Genomic DNA, 20184 nt, shown 5'->3' with positions numbered 1-20184 from the left:
AAATTGGAGCTGTAGCTGCCGGCCTTTACCACAGCCACGGCAATGTCAGATCCAAGCTGCATCTGTGACCTATGCCGTAGCTTGTAGCAATGCTTGGATCCTTAACCCACTGATGCAGACCAGGGATTGAACCTGCATCCTCATGGACACTAGCTGGGTTTGTTACTAGTAAGCCACAACAGGAGCTCCTATCAGCTTATTTTGCACCTGTACCAGCTGATATTTTTGCCAGCTTCTTTACCTAGATGAATCCACAAGGATGACAGAACATTCAGGAGCTCTGGCCTTCAGCTTTACAGATATTTAAAATATTTTTCCATCTCCTCCCTTCAATCACTGAAGTTGGGGCTTCAATGCTTTGAAGAATAAGTATTTCTGTATAAACACTACTTCTTCCTGATAATTTGGCCATAGCCAGTGACTTATCTGAAATCATATTTCTTTGACTGCTCAGCCCCTCGACACAGAAGAAAAGAGTACAGTCAATAATATTTGATCTGGAGTTCCTGTCATGGTGCAGTGGAAACGATTCTGGCTAGGAACCATGAGGTTATAGGTTCGATCCCTGGCCTCACTCAGTGGGTTAAGGATCCAGTGTTGCCGTGAGCTGTGGTGTAGGGTGCAAACTTGGCTCTGATCTGGCGTTGCTGTGGCTCTGGCGTAGGCCGGTGGCTACAGGTCTGATTAGACCCCTAGCCTGGGAACCTCCACATGCTGCAGGTGCAGCTCTAAAAAGACAAAAGACAAAAAAAAAAAAAAAAATCGATCTAAGGGAGTTCCTATCCTGGCTCAGTGGTAACGAACCCAACTAGTAGCCATGAGGCCCTGGCCTCACTCAGTAGGTTAAGGATCCAGTGTTGCCACGAGCTGTGGTGTAGGTCGCAGACGTGGCTCAGATTTGGCGTTGCTGTGGCTACGGCTGTGGCTGGCAACTGCAGCTCTGATTCAACTCCTAGCCTGGGAACTTCCATGTGCTGCAGGTATAGCTGTAAAAAGAAAAAAAATCCACTCTAAGATGATACTTGATGTATGAAGTAGCTGAACTTGGGTTTGGGGGACTAGGTTATGGAAGGAGCAGTGGGGCATTAGATGACTCAGAAACTTAAGAGAAATGAGATGGTATTTCAGTCTAGAATGGATAAACTTTGTTTGGGTTATATAATTACCTTCACAGTCGTGTTTCTTTTTACTTCCTTTTTTTAAAAAATGAGTAACAAAATTAAGTGACTTAATTTTTTTAAAATTAATTTTCTTCCTAGGGTAGACTCAGTTTTAACCTAATTGATGGATATCTTAAAAGATTTCATAAAATCTAAATGGTGAAGGGATTTTTAACTTTACCAAGATTTCCTGAAATTCCCAGTGCTCTTAGTAAATTAACACAGGACTTGATCGACAGTCCATTTATACATAAATTCTTCAGAAACACATTGGTGCACAAGTTCCGCATTCCTGTTCAGTGGATAAATCCCATTGGGAGAAGGTGTGGAGGGATGGTTCTCAGAACAGGATTTGAGAATAGGGACAATGGAGGTGGTCCAGGTGATGTCACCTCCCTCTGGATTTGGGCTCAGTGAATCACACGTAACAACGTCTTCCTTAATCTATGATTGGGAAATTCTGTTACCAATATCTGTGCACTTTTATTTGTGTTCTAAACATGTTTTAGCCAGGGCTTCTGCACTGGGTTAAAGATGTGGACAGTCTCAGGTCTTGGGACAAACCATTTGCCATTTTTTTTTTCTTTTTTCTTTTTAGGGCCGCACTCATGGCATATGGAAGTCCCCAGGCTAGGGGTCGAATTGGAGCTACAGCTGTTGGCCTACCCCAAAGCCAAAACAATGCGGGATCCCAGCCACGTCTGCGACCTACACCACAGCTCACAGCAATGCCGGATCCCCGACCCACTGAGCAAGGCCAGGGATGGACCCCACATCCTCACGGATTTTAGTCAGATTCATTTCTGCTGTGCCCCAGTGGGAACTCCACCACTTGCCCTTTTAATCTTTATAAATAGGATGGTGATAAAGACTTCATAGGGTTGTTAGGATTAAAAGTAAATATAGGGGGTTCTCATTGTGGTGCAGCAAAAACGGACCCGACTAGTATCCATGAGGACATGGGTGATCCCTGGCCTCACCCAGTGGGTTAAGGATCCTGTGTTGCCATAAGCTGTGGTGTAGGTTGAAAACGCAGCTTGGATCTCGTATTGCTGTGTGTGTGGTGTAGGCTGGCAGCTGTAGCTCTGATTCCACCCCTAACCTGGGAATTTTCATATGCCATGGGTGTAGCCCTAAAAAAGCAAAAATAAAAAAAAGTAAATATAGTAGAAGACATATTTCCAATGCCCATGAAAACTTCTTCAAGATATACTGACATACAAACCTACTTATATTATTCAATACTCATGACAACATGCAAAGAGGGACCTGGGAGAAGGAAGAAGTACCAGAGAAATTAAATCAATAAATCTTTCCTCCAAGCTTAACCTACTGCCCCCAGGAATAGATCAATACATCGATGGATCTTTATTTGAATGGATTTAGCTATTCTTGTATTGTCACAGGGAAAAAAACTCACTAAAATGCCCTACTAATATCTTTTCTTCTAAGATTTAGAAATCTTTGGGCCTGCCTAGCATATGTTTTAATTTTCCTAGCCAAGTAAGCAAGGGGCTCTATGTAAGGCTAGAATAAAACAGTTTAGAGATGCCACATCCCTTTGTCTCTTGCAAATATCATTGAAAGGAAGGTAGAAAGATTGATTCTTTCAATATCTTAGTGCAGCACAAGAAAATCTAGGCTTTGAGGACTGGATGTAAGCTGACATGGACTATTACTTAAAGAAGTATTCTGATGAACCTTAATTAACCCAATTAGATGAGAGGAATGAGGCTATTTGTACCATCAAGTTGTTGACGATGGATTCAAGTACATAAGATGCTCTACGAGGGCAGGGAAAGTCTTCTTTTTCCACCAGCACAGGGCACAAAGCTTGGTACGAAGCAGATTTAATAAATATTTATTGCATGAATGAAAAATTAGCATGAGAAAGCAGCAAGAGGACTTGGATTCTGGTCCCAGCTCAGTCAATATTATCCTAGAGGCCTTGAGCAACATATCTTTCCAGGCCTTGATTTCTTTATAAAAAAAACTGAACAAAGTAGGCATGTAAATTGGTACAGCCACTATGGAAAACAGTACAAAGGTTCCTCAAAAAGCTAAAAATAGAGTTGCCATATGATCCAGCAATTCCACTCCTGGGCATCTATTCAGACAAAACTATAATTCAAAAAGATACACGCAGCCCTATGTTCATTGCAGCACTATACACAATACCAAAAATATGGAAACAACCTAAATGTCTATCAACAGAGGAATGGATTAAGAAGATGTGATACAGGGAGTTCCCGTTGTGGTGCAGTAGAAACGAATCTGACTAGGATCCATGAGGATGCAGGTTAGATCCCTGGCCTGGCTCAGTGGGTTAAGGATCTGGCATTGCCGTGAGCTGTGGTGTAGGCCGTAGACATGGCTCGGATCCCAAGTTGCCGCAGCTGTGGTGTAGGCTGGCAGCTACAGCTCCGATTCAACCCCTAGCCTGGGAACTTTCATGTGCCATGGGTGTGGCCCTTAAAAAAAAGGAGTATCAAAATTAAATATATTGACTTAAAAGTCAATCTTAATCTGGACACTTTGGGGAAATAAATGGACAGTTTTTAGCAAAAGTTATATATGCATCTTTCAAAGTTAACAGCAAAAGTTATATATGCATCTTTCAAAGTTAACAGCAGATTCAGCTTCTTTGGGGAGAAAGCTGCTACAATTCATTCTTGTGGCCGATGTGACTATGAGCGTGAATTATCACCCCACAGATGATGCTGAAACATCTGAGTAAATCGTGTTTGCTCAGCATCTACCTCTGAGACCACCACTAAGCTGCTTTTGCGGGTGGTTGCCTGTCTCTGCTCCTTTCTACTTCATGATGGAGTTATAGGTCTGTTCTTCTTACCATGAATTAACGAGTTTAACAGCAGTCTTGGTGTTTGTTATCAGCCAAACTGCTTGCATAGCATATTAGAAGCCTTACTGAAATGCCAAATTTTAGTAGGGTTCTCAGGTATTTTATTTGACTCATCTAGCAGTGATGCTGCAAAGTGGTGGCTCAAGGGATTCATCCAGTCTCCCCCCCACCCCACCCCACCCCCGCTGCCCCAGCCCCACCCCCCCACCCCTTCCTGGTGTTTCAGAAAGACTGAATTAGTGACCAATATTAAAAGAAGATGACATTCCTTTAAGACTTCAGATTCTGTGATTCTCCTTTAGAGACTGAAGCTGGCTCACAGACTCTCAAGGCACTAATGCTCGGAACTGAAATCTGACCTGCCCTTGAGACAGGAATGAGTGCTCCCTGTTTTCCACATGTGGCCAACTTCCTCCATTCACTTCTTACCCCATTTGAGTTGGAATTCTTCTCCTGACATGTTATTGGTGATGTGTGTTTAACTTTGGGTTTAGGTTTTTTGCTCTAAGGATTGGACTGCATCTGACAACTGGAAAGCATGCCTATCTCTTAGCGAAAGCAACCCTAGCTCTGGACCTGGGTAAGTGAGGCACTAGTGCGGGGTCATGGTTGCTTAGTTCTGTTCTGTGTCTTATCTAATGGATACTTGAAAACCATTCCCCTAGTCTCCATTAAAAATTGAAGAGGAGTTCCCTTCGTGGCTCAGTGGTTAACCAATCCAACTAGGAATCAGGAGGTTGAGGGTTCGATCCCTGGCCTTGCTCAGTGGGTTAAGGATCCTGCGGGTTGCCATGAGCTGTGGTGTAGGTTGCAGATGTGCTGGGATCAAAAAAACTGAAAAGGTGGTTCCAGAAAGTCAGAGACGAGAAGTCATCTGACTGGCAGCTGCAATCAGAGGGTCAAAAACAAATGACCACTGCCATTTCCCCCAAACTAGGCATGTTAGCTAGTGGCTTGATCTCATGCGGGGCTCAAAAGGTCATTAACCCTGTCTTTCCTCCTCACTGTCCTAACAGCAGATCTCACCTCTATTTCTTTTCTCTTCTTTTTTGTCTTTTTAGGGCCACACCCATGGCACATGGAGGTTCGCCAGGCTAGGGGTCAAATTGGAGCTGTAGCCACCGGCCTACACCACAGCCACAGCAGCTCGGTCTCCGAGGCACATCTGCGACCTACACCACAGCTCTCAGCAATGCCAGATCCTTAACCCACTGAGAGAGGCCAGGGATCGAACCTGCATCCTCATGGATCCTAGTCAGGTTTGTTAACCACTGAGCCATGACAGGAACTCCCTCACCTCTGTTTCTTTGGCTCTTTTTTGTAAATAGTAGCCCCTTATATTCACACCACTATTCATTCTCCATCTAGCAGCTAACCTTCAGGTTTGGAAATAAGCTCTTATGGACCAAATATTTCTATTCTTTTCTTGTTTTTAAATGGCTGCACCTGTGATATCGAAGGGACTGAGTCTGAGCCAAAGCTATGACCTTTGCCACAGCTGCAGCAGTGGTGGATACTTTAACTCACTTGGTCTGGCTGGGAATGGAACCTACATTTCCGCAGTGACCTGAGCCACTGCAATTGGATTTTTTTTTTTTTTTGGTCTTTTTAGGGCTGCACCTGTGGCACATGGAGGTTCCCAGGCTAGGGGTTTAATTGGAGTTGTAACTGCTGGCCTACGCCACAGCCACAGCAACACTAGAACTGAGCCTCATGTGCGACCTACACCACAGCTCACAGCAACACTGGATTGAACCCGTGTGCTCATGGATCCTAGACGAGTTCGTTAACTGCTTAGCCGTGAAGGGAAACTCCTGCTATCAGATTCCTAACCCACTGTACCACAGCAGGAAATCCAGACCATGTATTTCATTAACAACAAGGCTAAGTAAACCACATTCGTTGCTTTCCTATAGGCCTAAGAAGTGACTTGATTTACCCACGCTGACAAGTAAGAGCTGCGAATGCTCTACAGTCACTGAACGTGGACTAAGTACCAGTTTTTGCTTTTAGCTGCCACATGCTATGGGGGATCTACGGTGCTGTGGTTGGAAGGTGCAGTCCAGGCCAGCTTCCCTCCTTGGTAGGTTACTTTATGACTCAAGCCTTTGGGGGTGGCTAACCTTGACCTCATCTTAGCATTATAACTGTTAGAAAGGGTTATGTAAATATTGTCTCACAGAAAGACTGGGGGAACTAATTCTCACTATTGTTTGACAACAGAGCAAAACTTTTTTTTTAAGGAGGTCTTCTCTGCATTTTGTAGGCAGTTACTAGGACTGAGGGACAGTAAAGAGTACTAAATAATATTCCTAAAGAAAGTTTTCAAAATTTAGTGTGCATAGGTGAGAAGCTTATTTAAGATATATTTCCTAGACTCCTCCTTAAAGATTTTAACAAAGTCTCTAATGGGCACAGGAATATGCATTTTTATGATGCCTCCAGCTCTTGGCCCAAGGACTATGTGTTGAAAAAATAGTCCCAAAGGAGGCCAATATGTTTGTGCCCTGTAGACTCATGACTGCTCTTAAAAATTTTACTAAATAAGACCCATCAAGAAGATGTGTGGAAATAAAAACTAATGTGGGAAAAATCAGTGACAACCCAATATAGTAATTAAGAGCTTGAGATATGGAGTCAGACAGAATTTTGATTCAAGTTCTGGCTCCACCATTTAACAGCTAGATGTTTTAGTCAAGCTGTGTTTTTTTTTTTTTTTTGTTTGTTTTTTGTTCTTTTGGCTGTGCCTGCCACATGTGGAAGTCCTAGGACCAGGAATCAAACCTGTGTCACAACAGCGACCACTGCAGTAACAAAGCCAGATCCTTAACCCACTGCATACCAGGGGAACTCCCAAACTGTGTTTCTTCTTAGTGTAAATTATCTCCTCTGGCAAATGGTTGGTAGACTGTTGGCAAAAAGGGCCACAATGATTTCCATCTCTGTAGCCCACCCCTTTTGTCATCCAACTTTGTGGCTCCTCCTGCCAAGAGGTAGAGTCCTTATCCTTTGAACTTGAGCCAGCTTCCTGGTTTGCTGTAGCCAAGAGGCGAAGGTGGGAGTGATGCTGTGCCAGTTCTAAGATGAGGCTTGGTCTCTTGGGACCCCTGTCATGTGAACAAGGCTGGATCACTGCTGAAGATGAGAGACCACAAAAAGGAGAGAGGAAAGGGCTCTAGAGAGGCCTTCCTAAGTCAGCCAGCCCCTGACCTCTGCTCACCATCTGCCAAACGTAGCAACAGCAGATTGCACAAGTGAACCCAGAGACCAGAGGCATCACACAGCTGAAACCCAAAACTGTAAGGTAAATAAATGGTGGTTGCTTTTAGTTACTCCATTTGGGGATGGCCTGTAACCCAGCAACAGCTAACTGATACAAGTTAATACCATTAACATAGTATTCCTTTATATAATTGTTATAAGAATACCTAAGAACAAATGCTTAAGTGAACCTCAACATATATTAGCTAGTTTTACCTTTTTTTTTTTTTTGGTCTTTTTAGGGCCCCCTCATGGCACATGGAGGTTCCCAGGCTAGTGGTTTAATTGGAGCTGTAGCTGCTGGCCTACGCCACAGCCACAGCTAAGCGGGACTCCAGCCGCATCTGCGACCTACACCACAGCTTACGGCAATGCTGGATCCTTAACCCACTGAGAGAGGCCAGGGATCAAACCTTCATCCTATGGTCATTAGTCAGATTCATTTCCACTGAGCCACAATGGGAATGCCTAGTTTTACTATTTTTAAAGTATCGACAGATAGAAAAATTAGTGTTAGGATAAACAAGATCAAATGAAGATCAGGCACTAAGTGTCCAGTGGTAACAGATGCACCACATCTTCTCATCTCCTTCACCAGTTTTTCCTTTGCCAGTTTTAAAGACGAGAGTGTTCGCCGAGCAGATCTCAGGTATATATCAGGCAAGTAAATACTCCTATATATCCTTAATCTTAAAAGCTGGCTCAGATGAGACCGTGGAAAGTTTTAGGGAACTACTATAAACTAAAAAACTACAGAAAGTTTATAGAGAGAAAGGTCTAACTGTTTGATAACAATTACTTGCAAAGCCCATAGACAGTTAAAACAGATGAAAAGCATTCTGGTTATAACTAGCATAAGTGGGCTATATTACTCTGGGAAAGGGACTCATTTCTCTGAATTTCATTTTATCCACGTCTAAAATGTGGACAATACCACTTAGGTTTCAGGGATATTGTGAGGATTTAAGAATGCATATAAAATATGGGAGTTCCCACTGTGGCTCAGTAGATATGAATCTGACTAGTATCCATGAGGATGTGGTTTTGATCCCTGGCCTTGCTCAGTGGGGCAGGGACCCGGCGTTGCTGTGAGCTGTGGTATAGGTCACAGGCGCAGCAGCTCTGATTTGACCCCTAGCCTGGGAACTTCCAAATGCCACACCTGCGGCCCTAAAAAGCAAAAAAAGAATGTATATAAAATGTGTAACCCAAAAGTGGCACTAAATAAATGTCAGCCTTATTAGTAGTAGTAGGTTTACATATTAGTAGTAGTAGTTTTGCATAAAAAGACTATAGAATTCAGAATTTGTAACTTATACTGCCAAAGCAGACTGAATGGAAAAGTGGGTCTCCTGTGTATTTAATGTGGAAGAAGGAATTCATTCACGAGCTTATAATAATGCATTTGTGACTTGAACTTCTGAGGTACATGAGCATGTGGAAAACAAGCCAAGAACATTTGCCTCCTCAAACATGCTTCTAAAAAGCATTTCAAAAGCAACAGGCAAACACTGTTTATTTTACTGTGCAATTTGGCTCTTTTACTAGACCTAAGGAAATTTGAAGGCTTCCTCCAAAATGTACACTAAAGCAGTTATGAAAGTCCACACAAATTTAGATGGTAGGATTGAGGGAGATTTAAGATCTCCTTTGAAGTTTTTGGCTCTAATAAAACGTGGAACTCCAAAAAGCACAAGATTGTTTCGGCAAATGAAGGCAACTTGGATTCTTTCAGCCACATGGGACCTACTGGTTACTAAATATGAATATTTTCTTACCAACAAGCATGAAAATGGAAGGAATGGTGTTCAGTGGCATCTGAAGTGGAGAGGAAGAGATAATTGCTTCACAGAAAAATAATTTTTCACTTGCTGTTGACTGAGTATTTGTGTCCCTTGCACTCTGAATTCACACGTGGAAGCCCTAATCCTCAATGTGGTAGTTCCTGTTGTGGCTCAGTGGGTTAAGAAGCTGATAGTGTCCATGAGGATGCAGGTTCAATTCCTGGCCTCACTCACTGGGTTAAGGATCCAGTGTTGCTGCAAGCTGCAGTGTAGGTCGCAGATGAGGTTTGGATACTGTGTTGCTGTGGCTGTGGTGTAGGCCAGAAGCTGCAGTTCTGATTCCATCCTATCCTGGGAACTTCCAAATGCCAAAGGTGTGGCCGTAAAAAGAAAAACAAATCCTCGATGTGTTTGGAGGTGGAGCCCCTGGGAGGTGGCAAGGTTATGAGTGTGGAGTTTTTATAAATGGGGCTAGGGCCCTTATAAGAAGAGAAGGGAGAAAGATGAAAGCTCTTCACACATGTGAGAAGCAGTAAGAAGGAGGCCGTCTGCAAACTAGGAAGGAAGGCCCTAATCAGACACTGAACCTAGTACATCCTGACCTTGGACTTCCAGCCTCCACAGCTGTGAGAAAGCAGCTGTTGTTTAAGCCACCTAGTCTCCAGGACTATGTCACAGCAGCCCAAGCTAAGACACCATCTTTGCCACTTTTCTGATTAAGCAGATAGGGCTATTAACTCACCCAAGAGAGTTTGAACTCAAAGGTGTAGACAAAGGAATGGGCAGACGATTCCTTTTTTTTTCCCCCTTCTTTTTATGGCTGCACCTGCTACATATGGAAGTTCCCAGGTTAGGGGTCAAATTAGAGCTGCAGCTGCCAGCCTACACCACAGCCACAGCAATACTGGATCCAAGCCACACCTGCAACTTATGTTGCAGTTTGTGGCAAAGCCAGATCCTTAACCCACTGAGTGAAGCCAGGGATTGAACCTGCATTCTCATGGAGACTAAGTCAGGTCCTTAACCCACTGAAACATAATGGGAACTTCCAGACAATTCTGCTTAGTATTATATAGGTCAAGTTCTAAAGAACCAAGAAACATCCCTCCTTGGCAGCTGTGCAGGTTAACTAGTGTATTTCACATGATCCAAACTAGATGGAGATTTACCTAATGCTCCATATGCTGCCACTGCCTTTCATGCAGTGAGGGAACTTGCTTACCTACTGAAGCATCCGATAGCCTCCACAGAATAAAGCAGTAAGAATATGGATTGGAAACTTGAGACAATTTGGGTTTAAATATTGGCTCTGCTGCTCTCTAATGCAGGGCATTAGTTAAACTGCATAACCTCCCTGATCTTAACTTCCACATGTGCAAAACAGGGACTCAGAATTGGCCTTAGAAGGCAGAGAGTATAAAATGAGGTAATAAATGTAAAAGGCAGAGCACTGCATCTGGAAAATACTTTGCATGTAAAAATTTTAGATGGTATATTATTGTTATTATTATCAAACACGGTATATTTCCTGGTCACGCCTCAAGGAAATATTAAATGACTGTGAGGCCAAAATGTAAGTGTCCAAGTAGGCCGAAGTCTATTGAGATGCCTATCTCAATGACAGAGATCTCATTTAAATGGAAGGAAAATCTGGTGAACGATTCCTTGCCATGTGGGTACCAACTCCATCCCTGATAACCAAAGTCATCAAAGGTGCATTCACATTTCCTTTTCTCTTCCTTTTCACACTCCAGGTTGTTACCAATGACCGACAAAATTGAAATCACCACTTTAGCTCTGTCCCCACTAGTCCTACACTTATAAAAATCTGTGGCAAGTTTTCTATGTTGTAATAGGGAAGAACAAATCTGATTCCATATTAGATCTATTCCTTTCCTTTTTCTCCCCCTGTGGATGTTCCCAGACCAGGGCTGAATACAAGCTGCAGCTGTGACCTACACCACTGCTGTGGCAATGCAGGATACTTAACCCACTCTGCCGAGCCAGGGATTGAACCTGTGCCTTTGCAGTGACCTGCTGTAGTTGGATTCTTAACTCACTGCATGACAGCAGGAACTCCTGTTCCTTTTCCTTTAACTTTAACCTCTGTCCACTGTCACTTGTGTTTAGTTATCCTGGCTCTGCACCTTCTGCAAAAGAATGCTGTCTACAGCCTAAAATATATAGGATAGACTACTCTTAAAAAAATACTTTTTTTTTTTTCCTTGAGTTCCCATCGTGGCGCAGTGGTTAATGAATCCGACTAAGAACCATGAGGTTGCGGGTTCGCACTGGCCTTGCTCAGTGGGTTAACGATCTGGCGTTTCCATGAGCTGTGGTGTGGGTTGCAGATGTGGTTCGGATCCTGCGTTGCTGTGGCTCTGGCGTAGGCCAGTGGCTACAGCTCCGATTTGACCCCTAGCCTGGGAACCTCCATATGCTGTGGGAGCTGCCCCGGAAAAGGCAAAAAGACAAAATTAAATAAAATAAATTTTTTTTTTTTGTATTTTTAGGGCTGCACACATGACATATGCACGTTCCCAGGCCAGGGGTTGTTGGAGCTACAGCTGCCGGCCTATGCCACAGCCACAGCATTGCCGGATCTGAGCCACATCTGCAACCTACACCACAGCTCAAGGCAATGCCGGATCCTTAACCCACTGAGTGAGGCCAGGGATTGAACCTGCATCCTCATGGATACTAGTCTGATTCATTTCCATTGAGCCACAACAGCAACTCCAGATAGCCTACTCTTAAGGCCATGACCTTTAAGAGTATTACATTTTTAGATAAAAAGTTGCAGAAGAGAGAATAATATTTGTTTTGTTGAAGGTTTATAAGAACATCATAACGTGACCTATGAGGGCAACTACAAGAACAAAGGATTTCTGTACCAAGACATTTGCAGCAACTAACCATTCCTCCTCCCCTTTCTTGTATAAAAGGAGCCTGAATTCTGACTGAGGAGAGATGGGTTTTTTTAGATATTAGTTTGCCATCTTCTCAGTCTGCTAGCTTTCTGATTAAAAGTTATTGTTCCTTGCCTTAACCATACGTGTCTCCTGATTTACTGTCCTGTTGTGTGGCGAGCTGAATGAGCTTGGATTCAGTAGCAATGTGGGCAATGAAAGGAATTCCACTGAATAGAACTGAAATTTGAGCAGCCTTGGAAGTGACCTCTATTCAGCAGATCCGTGAATCCATCAATTCAACAATATAGGGACTCTTACTAGGCCAAGATTGGGCCAAATTTCTCAAAGGAGCACAAATTGTTTAAGAAATGACAGAGTTCCAGGCCATGCACTTTGCATCTTCCTACTGGAGGTGACTTAGAGGTATACCATTCAAGTTTAGCTCTGTAGACCATGCCTTGGTTTGAGGCTTGCGTCAGGGAATAAAGAAGTGGGAATGCAAGAGAAGCCTAAAAGAACTCAGAAGTCTTTTCAAGCTGAGAAATAATAAAGTTTCTCTTGCCTTCTTGAACTTTTTTTTTTTCTAATTTTATTGGAGTTGACTTACAATGTTGTGTTAGTTTCAGGTGTACACCAAAGTGAATCAGTGATACATATACATATATCCACTTTTTCAGATTCTTTGCCTACATAGCTTATGACAGAGTATCGAGTAGAGTTCCTTGTTCTATATAGTAGGTCCTTGTTGGTTATCTATCTCATATACAGTAGTAAGTATATGTTAATCCCAACCCCCTAATTTTTTCCCTTTCCCAATGTTCCCCCCCTGTTTTTTGTTTTTTTGTTTTTTTTGCTTTTTAGGGCTACACCCACAGCATATGGAAGTTCCCAGGCTAGGGATCAAATTGGAGCTATAGCTCCAGGCCTATGTCACAGCCACAGCAATGCAGGGCCAAGCCACATCTGTGACCTACACCACAGGTTACAGCAGTGCTGGATCCTTAGCCCAGTGAGCGAGGCAAGAGATCAAACCTGTGTCCTCATGGATACTAGTTGGGTTCATTACTGCTGAGCCACAATGGGAACTCCTCCCCTTTGATTCTGAAATCTTTGAGTATGTTTTTGTTTTGTAAGAAAGTTCTGGAGTTCCCGTCGTGGCGCAGTGGTTAACGAATCCGACTAGGAACCATGAGGTTGCGGGTTCGGTCCCTGCCCTTGCTCAGTGGGTTAACGATCCGGCGTTGCCGTGAGCTGTGGTGTAGGTTGCAGACGCGGCTCGGATCCTGCGTTGCTGTGGCTCTGGCATAGGCTGGTGGCTACAGCTCCGATTGGACCCCTAGCCTGGGAACCTCCATATGCCGCGGGAGCGGCCCAAGAAATAGCAAAAAGACAAAAAAAAAAAAAAAGAAAAAAAAAAAAAGAAAGTTCTTCTGTGTTGTTTTTATTAGGTTTCACATATAAGGAATATAATATGATATATCCGTCCCTCTCTGTCTGACTGACTTCACTTAGTATGATAATCTCTAGGTCCATCAACATTGCTGTAAATGGTATTATTTCTCTTGCCCTCCTACCCTTAATTGAGGAGGGCATATTTACCCTTCTAGCAGCAGGAACTGTTGTGAGACATCTTAGGAAGGAAAGAGACATCACATTTTTCTCCTTTCCCTGTGAGGGGTGAGGGGAGACTTGAAAGCAAGATGGTATCTGACTGTGGAACTGAGCAGGACCCTATGGGGCCTTCCCACCAAAGGTCCTTCCCCCATATCCTCTGCTTTATCTCCCCTCTGAAGCATAATATATATCTGGTTCAAGGGTTACAGGAGCATCATGCCTGACTTCTGTGGGCAGCTATAACAACAAAGGATTTCTGTACCAAAAAGTTTGCACCAACCAACCACGGCCCTCCCTCACTTTGCTTTTAAAAATGCTTTGCAGTTTTGGTTCAGGGAGTTCGGGATATTTTGAGGGCATGAGCCACAGGTCTCCTTGCATGTCCCTGCAATAATCCTTTCTCCGTTCCAAACTCCAATGTTTCGGTTTGTTTGACCTCACAATGCGTCTGGCACACGGACTAACAAGTGCTGTGAAGTTTTTCAACCTATGTGAGAATTCCTGAGGCCACGCCCTGCTCTTCTTTTAAACTTGCAACTAACTTATAATTTCTCAGGATCATTGTCAAAAGACCTCTTCTTATGGGTAAGAAAGAACAACAAATATATTTCAGAAGTAGGCCACCAAGCAGAATTTATATAACGGGGGGTGGGGGGGGTGGAAAGTGATAGGAGGTCTCTTGCCCTGGGTGGGAAGTTTGGAGCTGGCCAGCATCTCCCTCCATGTACTTGTGGCATACTATCTGCTGGCCACCCAGGGAATTTCGGTACCTGGAAGTTAAGACTATGAGCTGTTTTTCAGCAGTCAACTAGTCATGACCTGCTAGTTTAAAGTCGTATTATTACAAAATGTTGAAAGAAGCAAAGGTTTGCTGTGCTTTTGAAATAACCATTAGAAAGGCAAATCACAAATCCGTGGCAACCATTCCCAAATGGATTCTATTTTTAAATTTCATTTCTAATCCATTAAAATGAAGGGCTGCTGCTTACTTTGCTGGTATCAGTTTCTAAATAGTGTTTTGGGCCACATCATAGCTTGAGGTTTTCATCAGAGAGCTAAAAGGAAAAAACACTCAAACCAGCAAACATAAGTACACGTGCATATTGCTTGCACACACAAAACACTGTACCTTTGCATGTTTCTTTTTTAAAGAACTAAGCTCCTTCTGTTGTTTCTTTAAATGCTTCAAGTAAGCCTGTGAAAAAAAACAAGGATTCAAAATTAGTTTTGTGTGGTACTACTGCAATGAAAACCGTTGGTGAGAAACATAAAGACATCAATTTCACCAATAGGCAGAGCACAAGAATGCTGGCAAAATGACTAGCAATTTTACCTTCATTTGCTTTAAATCTTCTATCCTCACTTGAGGGATCAGTTCAATACCTGAAACAAAAAGTCACTATGTATATTAAAAATTAGAGAGAATAAGTAATCATATTGTAGTCGGGAAGAACACATCTGACTCCATATTGGATCTGTTTCTTGTACTTTAAACTTTTGTGTTCTGTTGCTTTTGCTTTAAGAACGCTGCCTATAGCCTGAAATATATAACATAGCTATGCTCAGGGCTCCGACCTTTAAGAGTACACCACTTTTCCATTCACAGAGATAAAAAGTTGCAGAACAGAAAATAACATTTGTCTTATTGGAGGTTTACAGGAACATGGGGACCTGACCTACCTAGACAGCTGCAAGAACAAAGGATTTCTGCACCAAGAAGTTTCTAACAACCAACCGCCCCCTCCTCTCCTTTTTAGCATAAAAGAAGCCTGAATTCTGACTGGGGAAAAACCGGTTCTCTAGAACATCAGTCTGTCATCGTCTCCATCTGCTGGCTTTTCAAATAAAGTCATTATTCCTTGTTCCAATTTACTGGCCTGTTGTGTGGTGAGCAGGATGAGTTTGGATTTGGTAACAATATTAGATTCCCAGTTTTGAAATCTCATCTAAATAAACATCTTAATTTCCTGTTACAGCAATTAGACAGACAACTGAAATGCTTCTTGTCTTAGGTCAGATTCCCTGTAAGCACAGCCTGAGAAGGGGATTCATGTACATGTGATTTATTGAAGGAAGGCTCTCAGGAGAAATCCCTAAGGAGATGAGAGAAGCAGAATAGGGCAGAGAAAGAAGCTTGAGTGTATTTCTAGCTGAAATACAGCCTCAGCCTGATCCCACAGGAAGCTCTTTAGAATCAGCTCATGAATGACCCTTCAGTGTTGTTCTACATGGAGGCAAGGATGCTAGACTTTTGTAACCCCGTATCACTCAGCTAAGGATGTCAGAGGTTTTACAAATCCTTCCAGACATTTCCAGACAAAAGAACTCCTATGATCTGAGGGCGACTGTAAGGAGAAAAGTGCAGCTGTGATTTGTAGTCAGCTAGGACTCTGAGCAGCTGGGGAATTGGGGCACCAACCCCATAAAGGCAATCTGACCAGGCATAACAGCATCTATCACAGTTACTTTTTAAATCTTTGTATGTGAAGACATATCCTATCAGTCCACTAACTACCAACTCTATTCCCAGCTTAATCATCATCAGAGGACAAAATACTTTTACAGTGCCTTTCTTTTACTAAATTTAATTTTAGCATTTAATTGATATGCTACTGAGCCCCTGAATGCCTTTACCATACAGAAAATAATGAAGCTAATGAAATCAAACCATTGTATAACAGGATGCTGTCATGAGGACCCAGAGTAATATACTAAGTCATCCTGTTATCAGAGTGATGCTAGGCCAGGTGTTGTCATGGCAACAACAGTTGTAGGCAAATCACCAAACATGTCCTGTTTGACTGCTGACTTCATTTTAAGCAAATAAGATGAATGTGCCTTCTGTACTATAACTGATTTCCATTAGAATCCCAAAGGCTAGATATATATACAAAAGGTAGTCATCAAGTTCCAGGCTCTTGTTTTTCAGGTTTATTCATTTCAAGAAGGTATGTAGCCAGTGTGAGGGTGGTAAGGCTAGAAAAAAGGACAGTTATGGCTGAGAGAGGTCAGTCTTCTGATCTATAACATTTTATGATAGGGCTGTCAAGGAATCATGGGGCTACTCCCTGATCCCTCAGGTCTGACATCATAAGCTCATTCCCTCCTTTACCGAAGGACAGGGGAGTCTATCCTAGCATTGCTAAGAGCTCCAAATTTCTGGGTCTTTTCTCTCTTCTACAAAATGAAACACACAGGATTGGGGGACATGACTACATTATTCAACAGTAACCGTGCAATCTTTACTTCTCAGCATTGTCTACCATACCTTCCCCAAACTCATTCTTCTTATGACATAAATCTGTTTGTTTTTCTTTGTTTCCATTCCTGATATCTTTCTAAGGATTCTCACGTTCCCTCTCTTTCTCTCTCTCTCCCTTTTCCTGATCTTCCACAGCTTTGCTGTTGCATGTTTCTGCCCAGATGTATGGTCAAGAGCAATGATGTCCAGGACCAGAATCATCTTACCCAAAGTGGTTCCTCCTCTTGACTTCTCTTCACTCAGTGGCACCATCTCTCTCTGTGACCTGTCCTTGAAGTCTCTGAGTTACCTCCTTTCCCCTAAGACCCATATTCAAGCCACCAACTTACTTCCATTCTTCTTTTCCCTCCAAGCACTTTTCTCCTAATCCAGGCCCTCCTCATCATTACGGTGGGGCGTTCATTCACTAGTCATTTACTTCCTAAGAGAGAGACTCTAGATCTCCACTAGGCATGGTCTCAGAGAGGCACTGGATGACGGAGGTATGTGTGGTCTTGCCGAAATAACCTCTTTCTCAGGTTAACACGTTATATTAACCTAATGTGAATATATAATATCAATATGTGATAAGAATTATAATAGAGGGACAAACACTCCAATTCTTAACTGGCCCTTAGTGTCTATTCCCTCCTTTTAAAGAATACTCTGCCAAAACTGTATTCATCTTCTTAAAAAATCCTCTGATTGTCATTTCCCGTTGCCTTCTCAGGTGGTCCCAGATGCTTTCCAGATCAGAACTCACCGTTCTGCCTTTTCCTAGCCCTGGTTACTTCCTCTATGGCCTCCTCCTGGGTTCCTCCACCTTCTCCTCCTGTTCACATCAGACCTAAGATTCAAGGTCCAGCTCAGGTAAGATCTCATCTTTGAGTCTCTCCTGAGCCCTGGATGGAAGGGTCCTCTCCCTCCCGTTTCTGGGAGGTCAGCCCTCAGGAACTGCCTGGCTGAGGTCCCTGGATGTATGAAGGCATTTCTTGTAGAACTGAGTATTGCCACCTAGAGGAGGCTTCCGTGTCTCCTGAACAAAAGGCCAAAATGAAACAGCCTGTAGACCTTCTTCCTCACGGCATCTGCCGAGAGGACCAGGGCAAGTGAGAGGGCTCTTCCAGTGGCTCCTTCCTGTGCTGCCTCATTTGGAAGCAGGAGTGAGACGGTTCTAAACACAAACGTGATTTCTTCTAGAACTGGGATCACTTCTGTCCTCTTTTAGCGGGTCACACTGCTTTTTGAAGCCACTTAGCTCATTATAATTACTAATGTCTTTACGTGCTGGTGGGCATGGAACAAGAACTTTAACACAACAAAAACTCTCCAATTTTCCACTCTATCTCTGTCTGAGAGGCTGATGTTATGAATGATTAGTGCTGGACAGAATGCCCAAATTCTGTGTCATTACCTTGTTCCACATTCTTTCCAGGGAGGAAGAGACATACAGCTGCAGGCAAAGTACAACTTGGGCTACTTCTGTGCCATCTCATTTTCCAATTTGTTCCACAAAGCCCAATGCACATTGAGTTTCCTGCTAAATTACTATGCTGCTTTGGTTTGGGCAAGTCTGTCATTTCTTATCTTAAATTGGAGCATTGTGTGTATTTAAGTACACAAACAACTTGATTTTCTTACACCAAGGATACTGAATTCACATATAAGTGGTATATATGTATATCTCTATACACACTGAGTAGAAAACCATTAGGTAAAAGAGAAATTCTTATTAAAGTAAGAAGAACAAGTTTAGTAAATGATTCATGGTCAAGGAGGATATTTAAAATATTTAATTATCAGTATCGGATGGGAACCATACAATCAGAATGGATCCCTGGACAATAAGAATGGAAGTCAACGTTAAATAATCAGTACAGTTGTCCCCTATACACTGGCTGAATATCAGTACATGGGACACATAATTCTTTGTGATGACACTTTTTATCTTTCATTTCATCTATAGGTAACCACAAAGAATTGGCCTTCAAATGCCATCTGATAAGTTTACCAATTAATAATCATGGATGCTGAATTATCGCTAAGAGAATCCAGGAATGTCAGAGAACAATCATGATTCTGCTGTTCATGAGCCCACTGCCCCAAACCTGTGGTAGTATCTGGAGGAGAGAGAGGATGAATTAGCTAAATTCACGCTGTGAGCATTTTTTTCATAAAGGACACTGCATTTAAACATTTCTAAGTCTACGTGAGACAGGCTGGGACCTGGGACCCTTTGCTGCAGTGGCTACACTGCTTGCACCTCGACAAACATCTCCTCGAGGAACAAAATACAAAGAAACTAAAAGGGACTAAAAATAACTGCAGGAGTTCCCGTCGTGGCGCAGTGGTTAACGAATCCGACTAGGAACCATGAGGTTGCCGGTTTGATCCCTGCCCTTGCTCAGTGGGTTAACGATCCGATGTTGCCGTGAGCTGTGGTGTAGGTTGCAGACGCGGCTTGGATCCCATGTTGCTGTGGCTCTGGCGTAGGCCGGTGGCTACAGCTCCGATTAGACCCCTAGCCTGGGAACCTCCATATGCCGCAGGAGCGGCCCAAGAAATGGCAAAAAGACAAAAATAATAATAATAATAATAATAATAATAAATAACTGCAGACATGTGTAGTTGGAGCAAACTTTGGGCAAGGAGACCCAAAACCCCTAAAAACCCAACTGCTTCATCTGAAGCACCACGAGCAAAAGCAGGGTTCTATGCAGGCCTTCTGCACATCACCCCTCTGTCCTACCCCTGCACCTGACCCTACCCTCACCCCATATACCGAACCAACTTTCAGCCCCCACCTCCTAGCAAGCAAGGGAACCTGTTGTTTGTTGTTGTCCCCCCTCCCCCCTGCCCAGCAATCTGGCTCCACTAAAGCCTTGCCTGAATTTCCCTGTCTGGCCTCTTGTCAATTTCCGTTGTTTACAAAGGCCAAGAGCTGCTCCCACTGCCCCCATTTACATATGGATATTATACACACAGTGCACCTAAGGTACAGGGATCTAGCCCATAAAACACATATCCTGACTGCCTGTGAATCACTTAAGGAAATTAAGTAATTCGTCCAACCCACAAGAAAATATATTTCTTTGAGTTTTAAGGACCCATGAAACTTGGCAAAGTTCTGAAGACCTGCATAAAAGATTCTAAAACTGCCAGAACAGACAAGGAGTCCAAACAACTCTCCTTTACCTTTTTTAGCCTCCAGGCCAGCCCCCAGGGCGGCCGTGGTGGTCGGCCTGAGCTCAGAGCTGCTCTGAGGGGTTACGTTGGCTTTGGCCGTGTTGGCTTTCCCTTTCTTGTCATTCTTCGACGTGTCACTGGGCACATCAGCGATATCACTCTG

At 43.2% G+C, this 20184-nt stretch overlaps 1 protein-coding gene across 15 annotated transcripts in view; it reads right to left on the bottom strand.

Annotated features, from left to right (window-relative positions):
* The window catches only part of PLCB4 (phospholipase C beta 4), a 486557-nt gene that overhangs the window by 24552 nt on the left and 441821 nt on the right, over positions 1 to 20184 (bottom strand). For all 15 annotated transcript variants that reach the window (XM_021077453.1, XM_021077463.1, XM_021077457.1 and 12 more), the window contains 3 exons: positions 20031 to 20181; positions 14928 to 14977; positions 14724 to 14789 (listed from right to left, as the gene is read on the bottom strand). In XM_021077453.1, coding sequence (XP_020933112.1) covers positions 14724 to 14789; positions 14928 to 14977; positions 20031 to 20181 — 267 coding nt within the window. The remainder of the gene's footprint in view (positions 1 to 14723; positions 14790 to 14927; positions 14978 to 20030; positions 20182 to 20184) is intronic.

Source organism: Sus scrofa, chromosome 17 (assembly GCF_000003025.6).
Source record: "Sus scrofa isolate TJ Tabasco breed Duroc chromosome 17, Sscrofa11.1, whole genome shotgun sequence".
Classification (NCBI taxonomy): Eukaryota; Metazoa; Chordata; class Mammalia; order Artiodactyla; family Suidae; genus Sus; species Sus scrofa.
The sequence above is the reverse complement of the archived record's forward strand: the minus strand, read 5'-3'. Positions and strand labels throughout refer to the sequence as shown.